Genomic DNA, 23,864 nt, shown 5'->3' with positions numbered 1-23,864 from the left:
AACTTCACATGATCACCTCTCATTCAGAACACTGTCTCTGATCCTATGTCCTACAGCCAAATTTGCTTTTAGGGTTCATGCTGAGCTTGGAGCCCACTGAGACCCGCAAGCACTTCTTCTTCTAAGATATAGTCTTGCCATACCTCCCCCATTCTGTACTTGTGCTGTTGGCTTTTTGAGTCCCACGAGGATGGCTTTACATTTATTCCTATTAAATTCTATATTAAAGTCATCAAACCATTAGCCTATGATTCTAGCCTGACAAGATCTTCTTGGATTCTAACTCATTTAACCTATTAGCACTCCTTCCCAACTCTTGGATAGCTTTACATCTGATAAGCATGCTATCTAAATGTGGATGGGGCCCAAGAAAAGAGACCTATGGCACTGTACTAGAGACCTCTCTCTAGGGTAACACTGACCCTTGTAAGTTTCACATCACCCTTCCTTGCTTGGAAGTGCCCTGAGAGCAGGAACTATATATAATCTTTGCACCTTTCCTAGTCCTGGGCATGGGATTCTGCACGTAGTAGATATTTTAATGAATACTTCTAAAAGAAATGGATGCATTGAAGGGGTCTTGGAAAAGCAATTTGGGCATCTGGGGGATTTGATATGACCATGACTTCTTGGATAGGGAGGGGAAAAATTAAGGGATGGAATAGGAGTGATTTAGGGAGCAGATGTGGAAGGTGGGGGAAGGAGGGTATAGGTCAGGGAACTGGGATGCAACAGTTGAGGGTTTTCCTGACTGTCCATGAAAAAGGAAGGCACTGGAGTGGGAAAGGGGAAGTAAGGGACATTTGGAAGTCCATGAGGAAGAAGAGATTGGGGGACTCTATGGAGAATAAATCATTTAGGGAGAGCTAGGGATTCCCAGGTCATCTATGGGTTGGGAAGTAGGACTGAGGGGGGAGTTAGAGGTTTGTCTGGCCATCCATGGGGGGGAAGGATGGGGATACTGGGGCCAGTCATGGGAAAAGAGGGATAGGGAGTTAGGGGTATTCATGAGGAAGCAGAGAGGAAAAGGGATTTACAGGAGGAGTTGGGGGCTTTCCTGGCTGTCCATGGAAAAGAGGAGAATTGAGAACAAGGGAAGGGGGAAGAAGGGTATTGAGAGTAGGAGGAGGGATAGAGATTAGGAATTTTATGGGGAAAGGAGATGTTGGGGAATGGGAGAAGAGGATTGGGGGGGTGGAGATTTCTCAGTATGTTCATGGTGAAAGGGAGTCGGGATGTGGGAAGAGTAATGGAGTATTCCTGGCCATCTGTGGAACAGGAGGCCAGGAGAGGAGGGATTGGGGTCTTCCTTGGCCATTCATGAGGAAAGAGGTCTTGGGAATAGGAAAGAAGGATTTTGGGGATATCAGTAGTTCCCCCTACCTGGGCCGTCCCCGGGGTTGCCTCCTTGCCTCCTCTGGGTGCCTCCCTCGGGAAGGAGAGCGGGCACGGGCACCCCGAGGGCTGCTGGCACTACGCAAAGTGCCGCTGCTGAGTTTGGTGCCTGGGGTTGAGGGGGTTGTCGGAGCTGGGGCCGCTGGGGCAGGACCAGGGCCAGGGGGCCCAGAGGGTGAAAACACCATCCAATCAGGCAGTGCCATGCTGGTGTCACTGTTAGCTCGGAGCAGCATCGGGGGCACAGTCAGCCCTGTGCCTGGTGGACCCCCCCTCCGACGGGCAGCATACTTGGGGGACTCCTGGAAGGGGACTAGTAGGGTGGGTTAGAGTGGAGATGAGGGAGAGAGATTTGGGGAAAGATGGGGGTCAGTGAAGATGGTGGAGGGAAGGAGGAGAGATGAGAAAAGAGGAAATGAGAGAGGGGGGAGGAAAAGGGGAAGAGATAAGAGAGAGATGAGATGGGAGGAAGGGGGAAGGAGGAGAGATGAAGAAAAAAGGAGATTGTGGAGAGGAGATGGAGGGAAAGATGAGAGGAGAGGAGAACATGGAAAGATGCATGAGAAAGAAGTAATAGGGAGAGAAGTGAGGTTGGGAAGACAGAGAAAGGGAAGAGAGGAGAAATGGAGGTATGAGGATAGAGGGATATGGAGATGAAAGGAGAGATAAGAAAGGGGGACAAGGGCAGGTGAAAAGGATGAGGGTGAAAGCAGAGGGGAGGGAGGGAGGGAGGAAGGTGGGGAAAAAAGAGCAGTGAAGGAAAGGGGGAGAGATGTTAGAGTGAAGATAGAGAGGTGAGGGGAGAGAGATGGGGAAAGAGTCAAGAGATGAGAAGAAGGAGAACATTAAAGATGGAGAAGTGGGGGAAGAGATAAGGGAGGGAAAGAAGGGTGTGGGGGAATAAGGGAGGAGAGACAGTCGAAAAGAAATTAGAGAGAAGGTATGTAGGGATAAGGGAAGGGAAGAGATGAGAGAGGGACGAGATGAAAGGAGAGTCAGAAGGAAAATGGGGAGAAGGAAGAAGAGGGATGGCAAGAGTGGAAAGATGGAGATATGGTAAGAGATAAGGGAGAGTGGAGGGAGAGATGTGGGAGCAGAGATGTGGGGGATGGAGGCAGAGATGTGGGAGCAGAGATGTGGGGGATGGGGGCAGAGATGTGGGGGATGGAGGCAGAGATGTGGGGAGATGGAGGCAGAGATGTGGGGGGATGGAGGTAGAGATATGGGGAGATGGAGGCAGAGATGTGGGGAGATGGAGGCAGAGATGTGGGGAGATGGAGGCAGAGATGTGGGGGGATGGAGGTAGAGATATGGGGAGATGGAGGCAGAGATGTGGGAGCAGAGATGTGGGGGATGGGGGCAGAGATGTGGGGGATGGAGGCAGAGATGTGGGGGGATGGAGGCAGAGATGTGGGAGCAGAGATGTGGGGGGATGGAGGCAGAGATGTGGGAGCAGAGATGTGGGGGATGGGGGCAGAGATGTGGGGAGATGGAGGAAGAGATGTGGGAGCAGAGATGTGGGGGATGGGGGCAGAGATGTGGGGAGATGGAGGCAGAGATGTGGGGAGATGGAGGCAGAGATGTGGGGAGATGGAGGCAGAGATGTGGGGGGATGGAGGTAGAGATATGGGGAGATGGAGGCAGAGATGTGGGAGCAGAGATGTGGGGGATGGGGGCAGAGATGTGGGGGATGGAGGCAGAGATGTGGGGGGATGGAGGCAGAGATGTGGGAGCAGAGATGTGGGGGGATGGAGGCAGAGATGTGGGAGCAGAGATGTGGGGGATGGGGGCAGAGATATGGGGAGATGGAGGCAGAGATGTGGGAGCAGAGATGTGGGGGATGGGGGCAGAGATGTGGGGGATGGCGGCAGAGATGTGGGGGGATGGAGGCAGAGATGTGGGAGCAGAGATGTGGGGGGATGGAGGCAGAGATGTGGGAGCAGAGATGTGGGGGATGGGGGCAGAGATGTGGGGAGATGGAGGCAGAGATGTGGGAGCAGAGATGTGGGGGATGGGGGCAGAGATGTGGGGGGATGGAGGCAGAGATGTGGGGAGATGGAGGCAGAGATGTGGGGAGATGGAGGCAGAGATGTGGGGAGATGGAGGTAGAGATGTGGGAGCAGAGATGTGGGGGATGGGGGCAGAGATGTGGGGAGATGGAGGCAGAGATGTGGGAGCAGAGATGTGGGGGATGGGGGCAGAGATGTGGGGGATGGAGGCAGAGATGTGGGGAGATGGAGGTAGAGATGTGGGAGCAGAGATGTGGGGGATGGGGGCAGAGATGTGGGGAGATGGAGGCAGAGATGTGGGAGCAGAGATGTGGGGGATGGGGGCAGAGATGTGGGGGATGGAGGCAGAGATGTGGGGGGATGGAGGCAGAGATGTGGGAGCAGAGATGTGGGGGGATGGAGGCAGAGATGTGGGAGCAGAGATGTGGGGGATGGGGGCAGAGATATGGGGAGATGGAGGCAGAGATGTGGGAGCAGAGATGTGGGGGATGGGGGCAGAGATGTGGGGGATGGAGGCAGAGATGTGGGGGGATGGAGGCAGAGATGTGGGAGCAGAGATGTGGGGGGATGGAGGCAGAGATGTGGGAGCAGAGATGTGGGGGATGGGGGCAGAGATGTGGGGAGATGGAGGCACAGATGTGGGAGCAGAGATGTGGGGGATGGGGGCAGAGATGTGGGGGGATGGAGGCAGAGATGTGGGGAGATGGAGGTAGAGATGTGGGGGGATGGAGGTAGAGATATGGGGAGATGGAGGTAGAGATGTGGGAGCAGAGATGTGGGGAATGGGGGCAGAGATGTGGGGAGATGGAGGCAGAGATGTGGGGGGATGGAGGTAGAGATATGGGGAGATGGAGGCAGAGATGTGGGAGCAGAGATGTGGGGGATGGGGGCAGAGATGTGGGGAGATGGAGGCAGAGATGTGGGGAGATGGAGGCAGAGATGTGGGGAGATGGAGGTAGAGATGTGGGGGGATGGAGGCAGAGATGTGGGAGCAGAGATGTGGGGGATGGCGGCAGAGATGTGGGGAGATGGAGGCAGAGATGTGGGGAGATGGAGGCAGAGATGTGGGGGGATGGAGGTAGAGATATGGGGAGATGGAGGCAGAGATGTGGGGAGATGGAGGTAGAGATGTGGGGGGATGGAGGCAGAGATGTGGGAGCAGAGATGTGGGGGATGGGGGCAGAGATGTGGGGAGATGGAGGTAGAGATGTGGGGAGATGGAGGTAGAGATATGGGGAGATGGAGGCAGAGATGTGGGAGCAGAGATGTGGAGGATGGGGGCAGAGATGTGGGGGATGGAGGCAGAGACATGGGGAATAGAGGCAGAGATGTGGGAGCAGAGATGTGGGGGATGGGGGCAGAGATGTGGGGAGATGGAGGTAGAGATATGGGGAGATGGAGGCAGAGATGTGGGAGCAGAGATGTGGGGGATGGGGGCAGAGATGTGGGGGGATGGAGGCAGAGATGTGGGGGGATGGAGGCAGAGATGTGGGAGCAGAGATGTGGGGGATGGGGGCAGAGATGTGGGGGATGGAGGCAGAGATGTGGGGAATGGAGGCACAGATGTGGAGGCAGAGATATGGGGGAGGGAGGCAGAGATGTGGGAGCAGAGATGTGGGGGATGGGGGCAGAGATGTGGGGGGATGGAGGTAGAGATATGGGGAGATGGAGGTAGAAATATGGGAGCAGAGATGTGGGGGATGGGGGCAGAGATGTGGGGGGATGGAGGTAGAGATATGGGGAGATGGAGGTAGAGATATGGGAGCAGAGATGTGGGGGATGGGGGCAGAGATGTGGGGGGATGGAGGTAGAGATATGGGGAGATGGAGGTAGAGATATGGGAGCAGAGATGTGGGGGATGGGGGCAGAGATGTGGGGGGATGGAGGTAGAGATATGGGGAGATGGAGGTAGAGATGTGGGAGCAGAGATGTGGGGGATGGGGGCAGAGATGTGGGGGGATGGAGGCAGAGATGTGGGGAGATGGAGGTAGAGATATGGGGAGATGGAGGCAGAGATGTGGGAGCAGAGATGTGGGGGATGGAGGCAGAGATGTGGGGGGATGGAGGCAGAGATGTGGGAGCAGAGATGTGGGGGATGGGGGCAGAGATGTGGGGGATGGAGGCAGAGACATGGGGAATGGAGGCAGAGATGTGGAGGCAGAGATATGGGGGAGGGAGGCAGAGATGTGGGAGCAGAGATGTGGGGGGAGAGGGGAAAAGGGGGAGATGAGCTTGGGTGGGGGCAAGCCCCACCCCACACACTCCCCAGAACTTTCTCTTAGCACTGTATCCCTTGCTCAGCCCACCCCAAGATCAGACACCACCACATTCCGCACACGATCTTCTCTCTCAAGTCTGCCATGTTGCCCTCACCACCCCCCAACCTCCAGCTCCCACCTCACTCACCCACATCCTGGTCTCGGTGGTTTCGGATCAGCTCCCCCAGCTCAAAGTTGCCAGCTATTACAGCCACCTGGCCCAGATGGGGGCAGAGAAGAGAGGAGGTGACCCCAGGGGCCAGGTAAGAACAGTCATGATAGCAAACCCAGCTTTAGCCTGCTCTCCCAAAGGTTGGTAATTAGCCATGTTCCCCTAACACCACCCTCCCCACTCTCCCCATAGCCCTATCCTCCCTTTTTCCCAAGCCCTTCCACGACACCCACTTTCTGGTAATTCTTTGCCCTAAATGCCTCCTCCAGCCCTTCCCCCTCTCTCCTACTACTCCTCTCTTCTAATTCTACGACTGTCTTCTCCCCTGCTGCCCTGCCCAGCCATTGCCTGGATCTTCTCCTGTGCCTCCTCTTCTACACTGCCTCTCCCTCTCCTCCCTCTTCTTCTTCACTTCCCCTTCTTTCCTTTCCCTCTTCTCTCTCTACTCTCCCAGTTCTTCATCCCCCTCTCCACCACTGCCTTTCACACAGGCTCCTCTTTTCCCTCCCTATTCTATCCTCGCCCTCCCTCCTTCCCTGTTCCTTCAATCGCTTCTCTCTCCACTTCTCTTCTCATCAAGTTCTATCTCCATGTCTTCTCCATCCTTCCTCTAGTTCTCCTTTCTTGCCTCCTGTCTTCCTCTTGTCCCTATGTTCTACTTTTCCACTCTGCTTTCTCCTGCCACCGATAGAGCACTGGCCTTGGAGTCAGGAGGACCTGAGTTCAAACAGAGCCTCAGATACTTGACACTTACTAGCTGTGTGACCCTGGGCAAGTCACTTAACCCCGATTGCCTCCCAAAAATTCACTGAATGGGCATTCCCTCACTCAAAGTGAGAACCTGAAAAGACCTTAGCCTGAAAGGGCCAGGGTCTCCTAATGCATCCTGGGCCATCTCCAGTCATCCTGGTGAATATCAGGCCACTGGACCCAGATGGCTCTGGAGGAGAAAGTGAGGCTGGTGACCTTGCACAGCTCTCCCTCACTCAAATCAAAGTCAACTACAAGTCATGTCATCATTTCCCTGGTGCCATGGTCCTCTTAGAAAATGAAGGACAAACACACACACTGCTACCTGCAATCCAGAGTCACTGGCCTTGCTATTCCTTGAAGATGAAGCTCCCTCTCCTGGCATTTTCCATGGCTGTCTCCTATGCCTAGTACTCTCTCCTTCCTCATCTCTGACTCCTAACTTCCTTCAAGTCTCAACTAAAAGCCCACCTTCTGGGAGAAGTGTCGCAATCCCCCGTGATGCTAATGTCTTCTCTCTGTGGATTATCTCCAATTTATCTCACATATGTCTTGTTTGTACAGACTTGTTTACGTGTTGTTTCTGCCATTAGACTATGAACTTGACAAACTATCTTTTGCCTTCCTTTGTCTCCTCAGCACTAGTACAGTGCTTGGCATACAGTAGGCACTTAATAAATGCTTGTTGACTTACTGACCATCTCCCCACTGTCCTTCCTCCTCACTTTCTCCTATCAATCCCTTCTATCCTTCCTCTCCCTTCTTCCCACTTCCTCTCTCTGCTGTCTTCCCCACCATCCCGCTCTCCTCTCCTTTCCCATCTTTGTCATCTTTCACCCCTTCTTTTCCTAGCCCCTCTTCCATCCTCTTCCATCTTCCATGTCAGCCATAGCCCTCTCCTATTTCTTCCAATTTCCTTTTTCTCGTTACTTGCACACCTTCTGTTTTCCTTTATCTACCCTTCCTTCCTTCCAGTTCTTGCTTCTATTTCTTCCTCTCCTCACCCTAACCTCTCCAGGGTCTTCTTACCTGGAAAGGTGTCTGTCCATTGTTGTTCTTCACCTCCTTGTTGGCCCCCCGATACAGGAGGATTCGGGCACATGTCTCCTGCAGGCAGGGTTGGGGGGAGAGGTTGAGGGTTAGGGCAGACCAGGGTAGGGGAACAGATCCCAGGCAGATCTGGGGCATCCCAAAGGGAGTGGCATGGTGTGAAGGATGGAAGAGGGGGTGGACATGAGAACATCAGAATTGACGCACAGGGCAGGGCAGGGGGTTGGGGCTATCCTAGGTTGCTCCTGGTCTAGGATTGATTCCCCTGCTGGGAGCCATTCTGGGGGTAGCCCCTGACCCCCAGCACCAGCCTGCTGGTGCTTCCTCTCTTAGCCTTACTTCCCTGGACTTTCTCCCACCTAGAGTGACCTTCTCACAGACTCACTCACTCATGCTTCTTCAATCTCTTTTCTTGGTCTGGCTTCTCAGCATATTTCATTCTTTCATGTAACAAACACTCATTAAGACTCAACTATTCCAGTGCTAAGACCCAGGGAAGACAAAAAAACAAAAGATCATTCGGACCCTAGATTTGCCCTCAAGGAGCTTCCAGTCTAATGGTGAGGATTGGGTACGGACATGGCAGTGATTGTGTTAGCATGGGCTAATGTGGGTCACTTGCCTTTCTTTGCTCGTCCTTTGTATCTCTCACACCTAGCACAGTGCCTGGTATGTAGTCGACACTTAATAAATGTTTGTTGCCTGACTGACAGCCCCTCACTAGGAGAGGGGCTATGCTGTAAACTTGAGTTTCTCAGCATTTAGCTGGGCCAGGGGGTCCTCAGACAATAGATTCAAAGTCTATTGCTTCAAGCGTAGACACAGAAAATGGCACTGTACTATTGATGGCTCAGCGTCTCCTGAGGGTGGATACCGCCCATGAAAGTCCTGCTCAGAGGCCTCACCATAGCCTGTGGGTCACCCTCAGCTCTCAGATGCTCTGCCAGCAGGTTGGCCTGCCTTCGAACACAGGCTCAGCAATGTACCAGGGCCCAGCCCTGAAGGGCAGAGAGCCCCTCATGGGCTGAGCCACACAGGGAGAGATTTTTCAGCTACAACAACTCGTGAAGGCCCTTAATTGAGGACAGGAGAGTCCCAAAGTCAGTACAGGAAGAGCTGATGACAGACAACACAGTCAAGTCCAACACAAATCCCAGCCTCTCTGGGCCAGAGGAGACGATTTCTGTGAGTGGCTGGGGCCGCATTTGTGGGACTGAGGCTCCTTCCTTGAGCTGGGCCATCCTCAACACCAGCCTTGGCCACAGGTGAAGCCTTTTTAGCCTGGCAGAGCCTGAGCTCTGTGCCATGTTGAAGCACCCTACGAAACCTTGCATACATCTACGGAATACTTGCGTTTCAAAAGGCCCCCGGGACCATCAGGTGATGATGCAGAATTCACCCTTCACTTACCTACTGCATGGTTTCATGAGTGGCAGTGGCCACTTGGTAGCCAACCTTTTAAGGATTCGAAAAGTGATGTGATACCAATACGAATGTAGATTCATAATAGGAATTAAAAGGTGCTAAAAGATCATTTCCTGATCGGGTCACTGCTGCTGGCTTCCTGGAGGAGGCAGCATCCAAACTGAGCCTTGAAGGACAGTAACAACAATAGCTCATACAGATAGGGTGCCCCCAAAGTCTTGGTGCAGCCTTAATCTTTAAGATTAATATTAAGAGACTTTGGTGATGCACAAAGCTCTCTCCCTAGCTTCACTTGATTCTCAGAGGGACATCCCATAAGCTTGCCTGGATGGAGGAGCAGGGCAGCAGCCCTCTGTGAAATACCCAGCTGAGGGGACTACCCTTGGTGGGTCTCAGGGCAGCAGGAAGCCGAGGGGGATTTTTGAAGGGTGTCTGGATTCCTCCTCCTTTAGGCAAGTCTGGGAGTGCCGTGAAGGATGAATAAAAGGGGCATAAAGATGGAGATGGATGGAGCTGTCAGGGACCTTTGGTAGTGGAGGGCAGAAGGGCCAAGGAATGGTGGTAGGAGAGAGACTCAGAACATGGTGCAGCATGGGACCGAGTCAGAGAGAACACTAGGCTTTGGAGAGATGGCTAGCCCCATCGTTCAAGGCTCTGCTCATTGAATGTCTTCAAGATTGGAATATGATCACTGTTCAGGAAAAGGCTACAGACTAAGATGAGTGCTATAAGGCAGCTGGGGATGCCATTGTGCACAGAGCACAGGGTCTGGAGTCAGGAAGACTCCTCTCCCTGAGTACAAATCCAGCCTCGGATACTTCCTAGCTGGGTGACCCTGGGCGAGTCACTTCACCCTGTTTGCCTCAGTTTCCTCATCTGTAAAGTGAGCTGGAGAAGGAAATGGCAAATCACTCCTGTGTCTTTGCCAAGAAAACCCCAAATGAGGTCATGAAGAGGCAGCTAGGGCTGAACAAGATGAGTGCAGAGATCCCCAGGGCTTGGAGATTCTATGATTTTGTTTCCCAGTTCCTTGAAGGGCCATGTCCCCTTTATAAATTCTGCTATTCCCCCCTTGTTTGGAGCCATAGGTGCATCATTGTATGCCTCACTTTCCTCCTCTGTACAAAGGAAGGGGCTTTGAAAAATCATGCGGAGTGGGAGAGGCGCCCAAGAAGGCAAAGCTGGAAGGTCACGGGGAGGAGGATTTGAGCTCCTTCTCCACCTCTCCCATCTGTAAAATGAAAGACTTGGACCGGGGGTTCTCTGAGGACTCTTCCAGCTCTAAATCCTATGACTCTTAAGATTGGAGGCTGGCAATTATCCGGATTTTCACAAAGGCGAAGAGGTAGATTCTCCCAGCTCGAGGCTGACAATCTCAATAGCCGATGCCTGGCCAATTTTTCGAAGATCAAGTGATGGGAACGCTAAGAGAGGGATGCAGTTGTTCCCCACGGAAGAGTGAAGAGTGGGGCAAGCCTTTCTGCAGAGATGCAAAGACTGGCAGATCAGGAGAATGCTGTTGATGCAGGACCCTCGGAGAGCAGCCACGTATAGGGCAGAGTCTTGCCTGACATCCTTAGGATCGAAGCAGAGAGGTGTGGGCTCAGGAATCGGACCCCCAATGGCCGATCAGCTGATCAGTATCAAGCTGGAGAGACCCATCCAGCAGAATCCCCCAGACAGCTCTCCTTGGCCTCCTTCTCGTCAATAACTTTGTGAAGGTTCCAGATGGAGTCATAGGTAGAGGGAGTATTCGATTTGCCACCAATGTAACACCAGGTAAGATCGTTGATATAGAGAAGGATAGACTTTTAGAGCAAGAAGAGTCTTCAGGGGCCATCTGGTCCACACCGTAGCCCAGAAGGAACCCGCTTCCCACACACACAACAGAACAGACAAGTGGTCAGTCCAGCCTCTGCTCAGTTTCCAGCTCCAGAGAGGAGAGCTCACTACCTGCAGGGGCCCTTCCACCTTTGGACAGCTCTGGTTGCTAGGAAGTTTTTCTCGACATCAAGACTAAGTTTTCAATTCCTGCTCATTGCATCTCTCAGGTCAGCTTTAACAAGTGCAACTGTCCTTCAGCATGACAGCCCTTCAAATGGAGGAAGACAGCTACCTTGTTCCCCTGGATCTCCGCTTGTCCTAGCGAAACACTCCCAATTCCCTTGACAGATCCCCACATGGCATGATGTCAGGGCCCTTCTCGCTGCCCTCTGGACACTCTCCAGCTAATTGATGTCCCTCCTATACCCTGGCCCAAGGACTGAGCCCAATACTCCGGAGGTGAGTCTGATGAGGACAGTGGGACTGTTGCTTCCCTGCTCCTGGAAGCTACGTCCCTGCTCATGCAACCTTAGATCCCACGAGCTTTGGGGGCTGCCACATGGCACTAGGCAGCCCAGTGGATAGAGCCAGGCTGGGCTTGGACTCAGGAGGTTCAACTCCAGCCTCAGGCACCCACTAGCTGTGTGACCCTGGGCAAGTCACTTAACCTCTGCCTATGATGGTTTCCTCGTTTATTAAATGGGGATCATGATGCCAGCTTGGGGAGGGGGGCATAGTGCGCAAAGCCCTGGGCCTCACAGTCAGTGCTTCATTAATGTTTGTTCCCTATCTCCTTCCTCCCTCCCCAGTAAGCATTGCACTTGAAGCTCACATCAAACCTTCGGCGATTTTCAGACAAGAGGCTTGTGAAACAGATGCTTCAAACCCCAGGCAAGGCCTTCCATTTATCCCTGCTGAATTTCACGTTATTGGATTCAGCCCGGTGCTCATACCCCATCAAGGTCTTTTCGGGTCCTGGCTTAGTCATCCAGTGTGTTAGCTCTGTGTCATCCTCGAACATGCCATGGAGATGGACATGCCCCAAGGCCTTGCCCAGATCCCTGTGGCACTCCACTGGAGACCTCCCGGCCAGGTGAGGCCGAACCGTGGACAACTAAACTTTTTGGGTGTGGCTATTAAGCCAGTTTCAAGTCCATTTTCCTAGCCTACATCTCTCCATCTTTTCCAACAAGAACAGTAGGAGATATTTTCTCAAATGCCTCGTCCACATGGAGGTAAATGAGGCTATCCGGAGCTCCTCTGTACGTTTGGAAACACTGTCAGAAAATGAAATGAGGTTCCGGTGGATGAAGCCAGCCTGGCTCCCAGAATGGCCCTCCACCTACGAATGCTGCACTCGGGGGCCCAGAGTTTGCCTCCCAGAGCCGCTTCCCATCCGGGAGCATTCTCCGTCCCTGGGTAGGTCTCCTGCTCTCCCAAACCCCATCCGCCAGCTCCTTCAATAGCCAAGGACAGGATTCATCCCAGCTCTCTCGTGCTCTTGTTGTTATCTTAGAATGTAGAACCAAAGAGACATCGAGAGGACCAAACAATGAATGGGCTTCATCAAATTGCATCTAAGGTCTACATTGGGGTTAAATATAAATAAAAAATGGAGCAAAGGGGAAGCCTCTATAGAGTACCTACTGTGCGCCAGGCACTGTGCTGAGAGCTCTAGAAATACCATCTCATTTGACCCTCAGAGCTAGGAACTATTAGCATTCCCGTTTTACAGATCAAGAAACAAAGGCAGTCAGAGGTTGTTAATGACTTTCCCAAAGTCACACAGCTAATATTTGAATTCAGGTCTTCCTGACCACTCTGCCAACAGCTGCCTCTACAGGGCATGTTCGGCTATACAATAGCTCATGAGAAAAAAAGATCTGAGGATCTGAGTAGACCACAAGCTCAATCTCCTAAAAGACTGGAATGTAACCCCCAAATAAAGTGACCTTGATCTTGGGCAGCAAGAAGAGGAACATAATGTTTGGAATGAGGTGGGGCCACTGTCCCCCTCTCTGCTCAGACCTTCATCTGGAGTATTGCAACAGGTTGGAGGAAGGACCCTGATAAGTCTGAAGGAGCTCATGGGGGACGAAGGCTAGGATGAGGACGGGATGGGTCCCTCGAGGGGTACTTCGAAGGAACTGGGGAAGATGAGAAGACTAGGGGGATGAGGAGAGATACATGCAGATACATGCAGAGGAAAGAGGGAGGGATGGGACTGCTTTTGCCTGGCTCCAAAAGACAGCCCTAGGAGTGATGAAGACAAGTCACAGAGGGATAGATGTCAGGCTGATATAAGGAAAAACTTCCTAGTTGCTGCTCCAAAGTGGAACAGGTGATGATCTTCCCATCGCTGGAGGTGTGCAAGTGGAAGCTAGATGATCTTTCCTCAGGGTGGCCTAGATACCTGCTGAGATCCCTGGTACCTCATCAGTTCTAGGATTCTGGGACACCGCAAGTGTCTGCTCTTGTGGGACTATGCCTTTAGCTAGGGAAGGCAGGATCTGGGCTCATCGTGTACGTAGTCCAACCACTGCCTCGGCAGGCAGGCCTCCCTAGGGATGGCCGCTTCCCTCGGGATGATTTGTAGGAGGTCAAGGCAGCCAGCAGGTCTCCTGGAGCCCTCTGAGGTTCTGCCGCTCCAGACTGCTGGGACTCACAGGCTGAGGAGAGGCTCAGCACATCAGCGAGATCCCAGAGACCGCCGGGATCCAAGAAGCCTGGACCATCCACAGGACCAGAGATCTCGCTGTGGGTGTCTGGGAAGTTCCCAAACTGAGCCTCAGTCCCTCAAATGAAAAACAAGGGGGCAGCTAGGTGGCGCAGCGAATAGAGCACTGGCCCTGGAGTCAGGAGGACCTGCGTTCAAATCTGCCCTCAGACACTTGACACGCTTACTAGCTGTGTAACCTTGGGCAAGTCATGTAACCCCAATTGCCCTGCCTTCCTCCCACCTAAAAAAAAAAAAAACAAGAAAAAAATGAAAAAACGAGGAAAGAGCCTGTTGGGAGGACTCTGACATTGCCTGCCTGAAGGGCCCTTCTGGCTCTGACTCCTCTATTCTGTGAGCTGTTAACATTCCCCCAACTCCTCCAGCCTTTTACTGAGCACAGCCCGCATCTTCTCATTCTCTGGTAAACTCATGGCCAAGGACTGAAGCAGACGTCTGCCATCCCCCCAGAGTACACGGCAGAGGGCTGAGCACACACATGCTTCTTGGCTGTGGGTGGAGGGCGGATTATTGCAGGTGGCACAGAGGAAGACCCAGAGAGAGGGGCTGGGGCAGAAGGCGAGGGCGTGTGTGGGGTGGCCAGTGGGAGATGAAGAGGTCCCTGCAAAGACCGACCTTGTTGTAGAGAGCGCAGATGTGCAAGGCCGTGTTCCCAGATGCATTCTGGGCACCTGGCTCAGCCCCGTAAAACAGCAGGTGTTCCAGGTGCTGGGAGTTACCCCTCTGGCAGGCCTGAACAGGGCAGAAGTGAGGAAAGTCTTTCAGAAACTCCCTTCCAACCCCTACACTTTACTGCTCTCAGCAACCCAGGCATCCATTTCCTGTTAGCTCCATTCCCGGGGTCCCCAGAGCCCCAGACAACTACACACACCCCAGCAACCTCAAGGACACAGGCATGCACAAACATCTCCCACCTTCAGATACCTAGGCATCTAACTCTCTAATCTAATCTCACACCGTCAGTGCTCCTGCTCATCTGCCCCAGCCCTCTGGCTTCCTCCCCAGTGTCTGCCCCCAAGGACTCCTGGATTCCACAGACCTGGTGGATCTCCTGCCAACCGTTCTCATCAGCGATGCCCAGCTGGGCCCGATTATAGAGCAGGAGCTCGCAGCATCGAGGGTCTCCACCTACCATGGCCGTGTGGAACAAGGGAGTCAGCCCCCGGCGGTCTTTGTAGTTGGGGGATCCCCCAAGATCTAGCAGAGCCTGGAAGAGGAGCAAAAGACAGAAAGGAGGTTACAGGCTAAGGCCAACCCTTGACTCTCCCTGAGAAGAGAGAGGAGGGAGACAAGGCAAGGGGCACAGGATTTCACTGGCATGGGAAGACCAGGCTGGAACTCACGGCACTCAGGTTCAAATTCTGGCTCTGGACCTTGGCAGATGAGTGGGCCGGACTGGGTGTTCTCTAAAGTGACCTTGAGCAGAGGGGGTACATGGCATGGTAGAAAAAGCCAAGGTTTGGGAGATGGGAGATCTGGATTCAAATTCTGCCTCAGCTAATATGCTACTTGTATAACCATAGCCAAGTCATTTAACTGCTATGGGTCTCAGTTTCCTCTTCTGTAAAATGGGGGGTGGGGTATTGGACTACTTGATCTCTAAGGTCTTTTCCAGCTCTAACTCTTAGGATCCATGCCCCTCCCTGGCCTCAGTTTCTCCATCTGTAAAAAGTGAGTGTTGGACCAGATGACCACAAAGATGAGATGAAATGAACACTGGACCTGGATTCAAGTCCCGGCTCTGTCCTGGGGTTGGCCTGGGAAGGGCCCTGGGCACAGAGTGAAGGGTAGGCTGAGCTGGGACTGACGCTCTCGGGGTCTATTTCTTCATCTTGATGTGTCCCACATTGGATGAGTGAGCCTTTGGTCTTTGCACCCAAATCATTTCCCTCTCCCTCATCCCCTGAAGCATTCGGCCCTCCCCTGTTTCCTCATCACTAAAATGAAAACGTTGGATTTGGGCTCATTTGGGCAGAATTAGAGTCAGAAGATCTGGATTCCAATCCTAAGAAGGCTCAAAGGCCATTTTGCCCAGCCCAGACTTATTATCTCACCAATCTAGGAAGCTTTCTGGTGAGGAAACTCCTTCCACCAGCAGCTGGGAGGGAGATGAAGTGGGTTTTCATTCATCGAAAAACTAAAATTAATAGAAAATGTAAAAGACATCTAACCCTAACTCTGAATCACAGCACTTATGGACAGCTGTAGTTGTTAGGAAAGCTTTTCTTGACATCCTGATGAAATCTCTCTCTTTCCTCACCATGGCACTTGGGGTCAGGTGTAGCCCAACTCTTCAGATATCTGAAGGCAGCTCCCACACGTTCCCTAAGACTTCTCGTCTCTAAGCGGATCCTCCTGTGGCGTGATCTCTAGTTCTCTTGCCTTCCTGGTCTCCTTCTGAATGCAATTCCATTTATCCATGTCCTGTCTAAAACATGGCACCCTGAACTAGACACAGTTCTCTACATGTAGTCTGAGAAGGGCAGAGTCTCGTGGGACTATCACCTTCCTCACTCCAGATAGCAGTGTTCAGCTTTTTGGCCGCCATATTGCATTGATGACTAGCAGTGAGCCCGAGCTCCCCTAGAACCCCCCAGGTCTTTTTCTCATAAACTCTTATCTAGCCACAAATCCCCCATCCTGCACTTGTGCAGATGACTTCAAACAAATGTAGGCTTTTTCCATTTCTATTAAATGTCATCTTATTAAATTCAGCCCACATCTTCCACTCATGAAGTTGATTTTTTGAGCCCAAGTGTAGGCAGTGATTTACATTGAACTGTTCATTCCATTCAGCCCATCCCTGCAGCCTGTTGACAGCTCTGAGGATCTCAAGGGAGGAGGAAATATGACTTGGGGAGGCAGCCCTTTCTCCTCTTTGGGAGCTCTGATAGCTAGAAAGTTTGTCCTGACAAGAGGTAGAGATTTTCTGTATTCATGCTCCTGGATTCTGCCCTCTGGGCTCGAGCAAAACCAATCCCTCTTCCCAATGGTGGTCCTTCAGATACTTGAAGACAACAGCCACTTCCTCAGGTCTTCTCTCTTCCATGCTAAGTGTCCCTGGCTCCTTCACCTGACACTGACAAGCCCGTAACCATCATGGCGGTCATCCTCAAGATGCTCCAGTTTATCCACAACTTTCCTAAAACGTGATGCCCAGGATGGAACACGATACAATATAGATGGGGTGGGACCAGGCCAGAGTACAGGGACTGTCACCTCTGAGAGTCCTGGCTACATTCTGTCTTTCTGAATGTAGCCTGGTGGGCTTGGCTTGTGTCACTAGGATGACACTCCAGCCAAAAATCTCACTTCACTAAAACTCCCCGATCTTTTTTAGATGAACTGCTATATTGCCAAGCCTCCTCCCTCTTCTGCTTGGAAAGTTTATATTTTGAACCAAAGTGTAGGACTTTATATTGATCTCTACTAAAGCTTATCTTATTCAAATGAGGCAGGATCTTTTAAAAGGAGACTGGTCTTCCAATGTGTCAGCTATCCCTCCCAGCCTTTTGCCATCTGCAATTCTGATGAGCATGCCCTGCATGTTTCCATTCAAGCCATTGTTAAAATGTTAAGTGGCTCATATCCCTGGAACTCTCTATTGAAAGAGACTTCCTGCCAAGATGGCAGCAAATGACTGACCACACTTTGGGTCCAGCCATGCAAACAGCTCTGATTGCATGCGACCATACAATGGCCTGCCCACATCTCTCCATTCTTTCCATAAGAGCAGCAGGAGAGGTTTTACCAAATGCTTTGCTAACTCTGTACCTACAGCATGGCCCTGGCCTGGCAGGCTAGTAATCCTGTCAGAGGAGGAAATGAAGTTCACCTGCTAGGATACTGTCAGGATGAAGCCACGTGGGCTATGATCAATGTGTCCCTTTCTAAACACTCAGTGACCATCTTTTAAATAATACATTCTAAAATTCTGCCAAGAAAGTTTTGCCTTATGTCCTCCTCCTGAAAATCTAACTCACCCTTCCAGGTACAGCTGAGGAGCCACTTCCTATAGGAAGCCCTCCTTGCCAAAACTGATCTCCCCTCTTCAGCTCCCAATAGCACTCAGGAGTTTGTGAACCAGGCACTGGTACACTGGGCTATATTTATTTGTGGACTTATAATTCTGTGTTTGTGTCCCCAGAACTTGGCACAGAGCCTACACCTAGTAAGTGCTTAATAAATGCTTGTTGGCTTGAGGGACACCTGGGTTCTAGTCCTGGTTTGGCCAGAGTGTCCTGTATGACCTTGAAAAGGTCACTTTCCTCCTCTCTGCTTCAGTTTCTTATTCTTCAAAACGAGTGTCAGACTACAGGGTCTCTCTGGCCCATCCCAGCTCTAATGTTATGTCTCCTAAGGCATCTCTAAGCTCTGACCATCTGGGTTCTAGGTTTCTTCCCAGCTCTTATGTGCCCTAAGGCTCTTCTTCCCAGCTGTGACATTCTTGTGTTCTAAGCTCTATCCCAGCCCATGTCCATCCCATTCTTTGCTCTAAGCCCCTCCCAGCTCTGCTCTGCTCCAAGGCCCCTCTTGGCTCCAATATTCCTAGCCTCAGGATCCTGTAATTCTACAGTTCTGTGTGTTTGATCCCAAGATGCAGCATAAGGGATAAAAGAGAGGGCCAAGAATGAAGCCAAGGGGAGGGGAAGGGGAACGAGAGCCTGCTCCCGGGATGTACTTGCTACAGCCAGAGATGAGAAGGGGGCCTTAGATAGAATCTAATCTGATCCCTTCACTTTAGAGAAGAGGAAATGGGACTCCAAAGAGGACAAGAGACTTGTTCAAGGTCATCAAATAACGAGTAACTTGAACTTGCCTCTCCAAATGGTCTTTAGTATTCTTTCCGCTACATTCTATACTTGTACAGGGATTCAGGGGGTGGAAGAGCACCCCTTCCTGAGGGAGTTGGGAAGATCAATTCAGGGAAGAGGAGCTGGGAGAAAGCATATCTAGGCATCTCGAGGCCCTGGGGGAAGTGAGTCTGGACTCGAAGAGTGTGAGGACAGTCTGGGTGTTCAGCCTCTCAAGTACGAGACGGGAAAATGAAGATCAGCAGGTTCAGCAGACCCCAGCTCACCCTGAGTCCATCTGGAGCGGAGCAGCCCTTAGGGAACATTGAGAGGGGTGGGGAGCATGTGGGCTTGTCTCCTCTAAGCCAGGTCACATCTGGAATTTTAAATTCAGTTTTAAAGTCCACCATATGTGGGGTTACGCCACAGGAGGCTCAACTTGAGGGCTTGGAACATCTCATCTGAGGGATGCTACTGCGAGGCTCAGATATTCAAAGGGCTAGCCCTGGGAAGAGTGCTTAGCCTGATTCTGATTGGCCCCAGTGGGCAGGACAAGGAGCAGAAGGAGGGATGATGATAGCAGCTGACGGAATCTGATGTCAGGGCTGCACAACCTCCTGGAAAGGCAAACGGGCTGCCCCAAGAGAAGCCAGGAAGCTCAGCATCCATTAAACAGCTAAGACTGGATGACTGCTTTTCCGATCTGTGTAGCAGTAGGGGCAAGGCTCGGAGGAGGAGTGGGTATCCCAGGGGCAAAGCAGAGCCCCTGGGGGACTGTCTAAGGGACATTGAGGGTTGACATGTCTCATTTGGGGGTATTTTAGTAGTCCTCTGAGAGGCCTCCCTTGGGGGAATCTCTAAGGAGACTGTAGAGGGTCTTCATTAGGAGATCTCTGGGGTCTTTGTTCATTTGAGTTTGGTGCTTCTTTTGGAAGGGGGAGTGAAGAATGGATATTTCAGAGCTTTTCTGGGGAGATCTCTGAAGAACTTGGAAGGGTCTCTGTTGGAGCATCTCTCTCTGAAGTCTCTGAAGGAACTCTGGGGAATCTTTCGGGGTAGTCTCTCTTTGGGAGAGTTCTTTGGGGGTCCTTGGGGTTTCTGTTGGAGGAGGTCTTTGTTAAAGGAATCTTTCCAGAATGGCCTGCTGAAAGGGTCTCAGGGAATATCTAGGGAATCTGAATGGGCTATGTTTGGGGAAGGACTAGTGTTTCTGGAGGTCTGCTTGTGCAGAATGGGGTCTCACCGTGAGGGCCATGCAGTGTCGGGCACACACAGCCTTATGGAGCGCTGTCATCCCATCCCGAGCCCGGAAGTCAATGTGGGCTCCACCCAAGCACAGTGTGCGGATCACATCCACTGAGCCCTCGATCTGGGCTGCCAGCGTCAGAGGAGTCTCTGAGGAAGGGTCAGGGTTATGCTTATGTCCTTCAATCTGGCACCTCTTCCCCCATTTCCTCCACCTCAGGATCACCTAAGCCCATAGTCCACTCAGCTCCCTGACCTCTTTAAGCTCTTTCTTCCAGCCTCTGCCTCCACTTCATAACCCCCTGGTCCCCAGTCTTCTAGTCCCCCAGATCTTAGGAACGGCCCAGTTCTCTGACTTGTGCCAAAGCACCAAATCTCCATGTCCCTTAACCTCTCAGAATTCCCTGGTTCTTCCACATCCTCAGACCTCCTGAGCCTGTAGCCCTTATAACCTCTCCCTTCCTCCCTCAACCCACCAAACCTAGAACCACAAAACATTCCCATTAGAGAGGACCCCAAAAGCTATTTAGTCCAACCCATCAATGAACAGGGGTCCTCTCTATAACCTTTGAGAAGTGGTCAGCCGACCTCCTCTTGAAGTCCTCCTGGGAGGCGCCACCCCAAGCCACCATCCCTCTTCACTATCAGACTCACTGCTCTTACTTTTGCCTCTGGGCTTACAGAGCACAGCTTCACCCTCCCACCCCAAACTGCCCTTCAAACATTTAATCCTTATCATTTCCTCCCCTAAATTTTATCTTAAATACCCCAAAGCCTCCAGTCATCTGGCCCCTCAAAGCCAGTCACTTGATCCCCAGAACTCCAATCCTCTGCTCCCCAACTCCCAGAACCCCTAAGCTCCCAGATCGTCAGAAATGTCTTGCCTCAACACCTTAGTAGCTCCCCTTAACCTCTCAAGACCCCTTCACCTCAATCCCCAGGACCCCTTTGTCCTCTATGTTCCTAATCCTTTGAGTCTTTTAATACACCCCCCAATCCTCCAGGGCTGGACCCTCACCTCCTGGCGTGAACCTCTGAATCTTTCAATTGTTCTTCATCTCAGATTCCCAGCCCCCAAGCCCCAAGCCCCTAGTCACCCAGCCACCACCCCTGTAATCCCCAGCACCCTAGAGATCATACCTCCTGAGTCGGAGTCATGATAATTGGGGTCCAGCCCCTTGTCCAACAGTCTTGCCACCTTGTCGGATGTGCCAAGCTGTACATACTCCAGAAACTTCTTCAACCCGGTCTAGGTCAGGACATGTACATGCGTACACACACACACACACACACACACACACAAAAGAACACACTTAGGGTCATGGAAGAGTAGGGGATAATGCACAGAGGTTGGGGAAAGGACGGAGAATGATAGGAGACATAGGGTCTGCCAATGTCAAACATCCTCTACCTCCTTTCTCTGGTGAACTCAGGAATCCCCAGGTCTGTCCCTCTCAGGGAGAAGGACAAGCTTAGGGAAATGAAATGGGGAATGGTTGGGTAGGGGATAAGGATAAGGGATAGGAATGGAGTGTTCCAGGATAAGAAGTAGGGGGTCAAAAAAGAAGGCAATGGGGGGTCAGCAGAGGATGCTTGGAGGAACCATGAGATGAGGAAGGAACATGGTGGGGTCACAGGAGGGATATGGTGGTCAGTCAACTCGATTCAATAATTCAACAAGCATTTATTAAACACTCACTATATGCAAAACAGTGTCCTAGGAGCTGGGCATACAAAGACAAGAATAAAATGTCTCTTGCCTTCAAGGAGCTCACCTTTTACTTGAGGAATTGAAGTGGGACCCCTAGCTATTGCCCTCCTCCCCACCCCCATCCCAGCCTCTTGCAATGTAAGAGAAACAGGAGATATAGAGAAAGAGATAGAAAGATAGATAGACAGAGAGAGAGAGAGAGAGGAATTGCAGGAGGAAGGGCACAGGAGTTAATGAGAGATACGGATAGTCAGGTAAAGAATACTGCAGACACAGTGGGGGAATGTAAAGATTCAAGGGAGAAGGCTACCAGAGGGATGAAGAGAGGGGAAGGGATTGTGGAGAATCCCAGGATGGAATAATAGCTCGCATGTCTAGAATGCTTTTAAGTTTGTCAGGCACTGGACACAAGCCCATGTGACTGATGAGAGCTTGGGGAGTCCTGGGAGAAGTTCTGAGGCTCACACATGGAGGGAGGAGATGAGGGAGAGATGTGGGAGGGTGGCTGGAAGCAGATGATGGAGACCAAGCCCCTCTTGTTCACCTTGGTGTGGAGTTTTGCTAGCTGCTTCTCATCCAGATTAGTCTGTTTGTAAACCCGGGTCTTGTATCGGAACTGAGGCAGAGTGGGAGGTGAAGTTAGAGAAAGACATGAGGCAGAGTTAGGGAAACAGTGAGCTAGAGAGGAAGCCCGAGACTGGGGGACAAGGAGGGGATGAGGGGGGAGGTGAAGGGAAGCACCCTTGCCCTGCCCCCACCTCAGGCTGAACTAGGGACGGACAAGCGAAGGATGTCAGGTAAAGAGAAGCAGAGATGTGCATCCCCAGGGTGAAAAGGGGGGAAGAGAGATAACCCCAAATGTCTTTCCATGACAGACACAGGGGCAGGGAGAGCCTTGAAAATAAAATCTCAGGGAGAGCATGAAGTGTTCTGGGACACCAGTGGCCAGCAGTCAGTCTGTAGACTATTGTCCTGGGGAAGTCGGGGTCATGGCCACAGTGGGTAACTGGAATGGCATACAGGCTGCAGATTGTGACATGGGGAGGAGAACCTTGGGGGAACAGACCACAGGAAGACCTGGGGCCTGGGTGCCAGCTAGAAGGGGCCAGAGGAACCACCCATCCCAACCTCTCCTTTTACATTTACAGAGGAGACTATGGCCCATAAGGACTAAGGGGCTTAATCTAATCACACCAGAGCTGGAAATATGCATCCTTCAACTGCCTGGCGAAGAGTGGCCAGTGGAGAGAGAGGCCATTGTGACTTCTTACTTCTCTGACCTCAAACGAATCTCCTGACCCCTCTCTCTCCCACTCCCTCATCTCTAATACAAGGGCATTGCTCCATCTCTGGGCCTGGCACTCTGTTGCTCTAACAGCTGTGACACCCAGCTCTAGAATCCAACAATTCCATGGCTCTCCTTTCAAAGAGCACCACTTGCCAGAAAGTCATTGGAAGATGTCAAGGTCCTTGGGGGTTCTTGAAGCCTTCATGCCTCAGCTGGAGGAGGTGTCTTGGGAGAAGGGTGGGGAGAGAGAGCAGGGCAGACCAAGACCAGGGGTGCCGCTTACCTCGAGGTAGGGTACGCCCTTCTCAAAGGACTGGGGGTATTCTCGAAGCAGCCTCTCCTCCTCCAGGAAGTTGGCATCCCGGCCGGAGGAAGCTGGCTGGAACAGCCCATAGTTAAGAACGTCCTGGAGACTTTCGCTTAGGGCACACAGGACTTGCTGCTTGGCAGCCCAGATGGTGGCGTCCGGATTGAACCGCAGACATTTCTGGGGTAGGGACAAGAGTGTGCAGAAGGTCAGAAGGGAGGTGGGCCTTTCTGAGGGAAGGGGAGCAGCTGCTTGGAGCCTATCCCTCTGCCTCCTGTGGTGATCTCCCCCCCCAGCAGAGTCAGCCTCCCCCATCCCCTGAGAGTAGTAGATCTTAGGATCTGGAGCTGGAAAGACCTCAGAGGTCTGGCCTCTGCTGTCCCTGACATGGCTTGGTGCCTCCCAGTCCAGTCCAGACCCACCCCACTCACAGTCTGATGCAGATCTGGGATCCCAATCCGGAAGACCATCATACTGAAGTGGGCGTCGTCGGGTACCGACATGGAGCGGCCCTGCAGGCGGCGGGCAGAGGCCAGGCTAATGCCAGCCCCCCCACCCCGGCCCCGGGCCCCTTTGGGTCCCCTCCCCGGGCCGTCCCGGGAGCTGTCGGACTCGGAGCCCCCTTCGGGGCACTCGCTCACACTGCGGCGCTCCTCCTCGCTGGACACGGGGCTTCGGGGCATCGTGGGGCCGCGGGGCCACAGGGAGCCGCAGCATCACAGGCAGCTGGAAGAGATAGCAGGTGGTCACCCCAGGCTTGTGAGGAGCAGGAGAGGTGGGAGCAGGGAGTTTACAATGAAGGGCTTCCAGGGGTGTGGAAGAGCTCACAGTGGGGCTCATGGTCCACGGGGTTCCCCTCTCTCCCTCCCTCCTTTTCTGCTGGTCACAGGACTGGGACGC

At 52.4% G+C, this 23,864-nt stretch overlaps 1 protein-coding gene across 1 annotated transcript in view; it reads right to left on the bottom strand.

Moving 5' to 3' along the window:
- Window positions 1–23,647, bottom strand: part of SHANK1 (SH3 and multiple ankyrin repeat domains 1) — a 143,833-nt gene extending 120,186 nt beyond the window's left edge. The window contains exons 1-10 of the mRNA XM_036742744.1: window positions 23,396–23,647; window positions 22,941–23,144; window positions 21,914–21,985; window positions 20,799–20,907; window positions 19,657–19,808; window positions 14,660–14,827; window positions 14,236–14,352; window positions 7,614–7,691; window positions 5,811–5,877; window positions 1,384–1,708 (exon numbers count right to left, since the gene is read on the bottom strand). Coding sequence (XP_036598639.1) covers window positions 1,384–1,708; window positions 5,811–5,877; window positions 7,614–7,691; window positions 14,236–14,352; window positions 14,660–14,827; window positions 19,657–19,808; window positions 20,799–20,907; window positions 21,914–21,985; window positions 22,941–23,144; window positions 23,396–23,647 — 1,544 coding nt within the window. The remainder of the gene's footprint in view (window positions 1–1,383; window positions 1,709–5,810; window positions 5,878–7,613; window positions 7,692–14,235; window positions 14,353–14,659; window positions 14,828–19,656; window positions 19,809–20,798; window positions 20,908–21,913; window positions 21,986–22,940; window positions 23,145–23,395) is intronic.
- Window positions 23,648–23,864: the final 217 nt, after the last annotated feature.

Source organism: Trichosurus vulpecula, chromosome 2 (assembly GCF_011100635.1).
Source record: "Trichosurus vulpecula isolate mTriVul1 chromosome 2, mTriVul1.pri, whole genome shotgun sequence".
NCBI lineage: Eukaryota > Metazoa > Chordata > Mammalia > Diprotodontia > Phalangeridae > Trichosurus > Trichosurus vulpecula.
The sequence above is the reverse complement of the archived record's forward strand: the minus strand, read 5'-3'. Positions and strand labels throughout refer to the sequence as shown.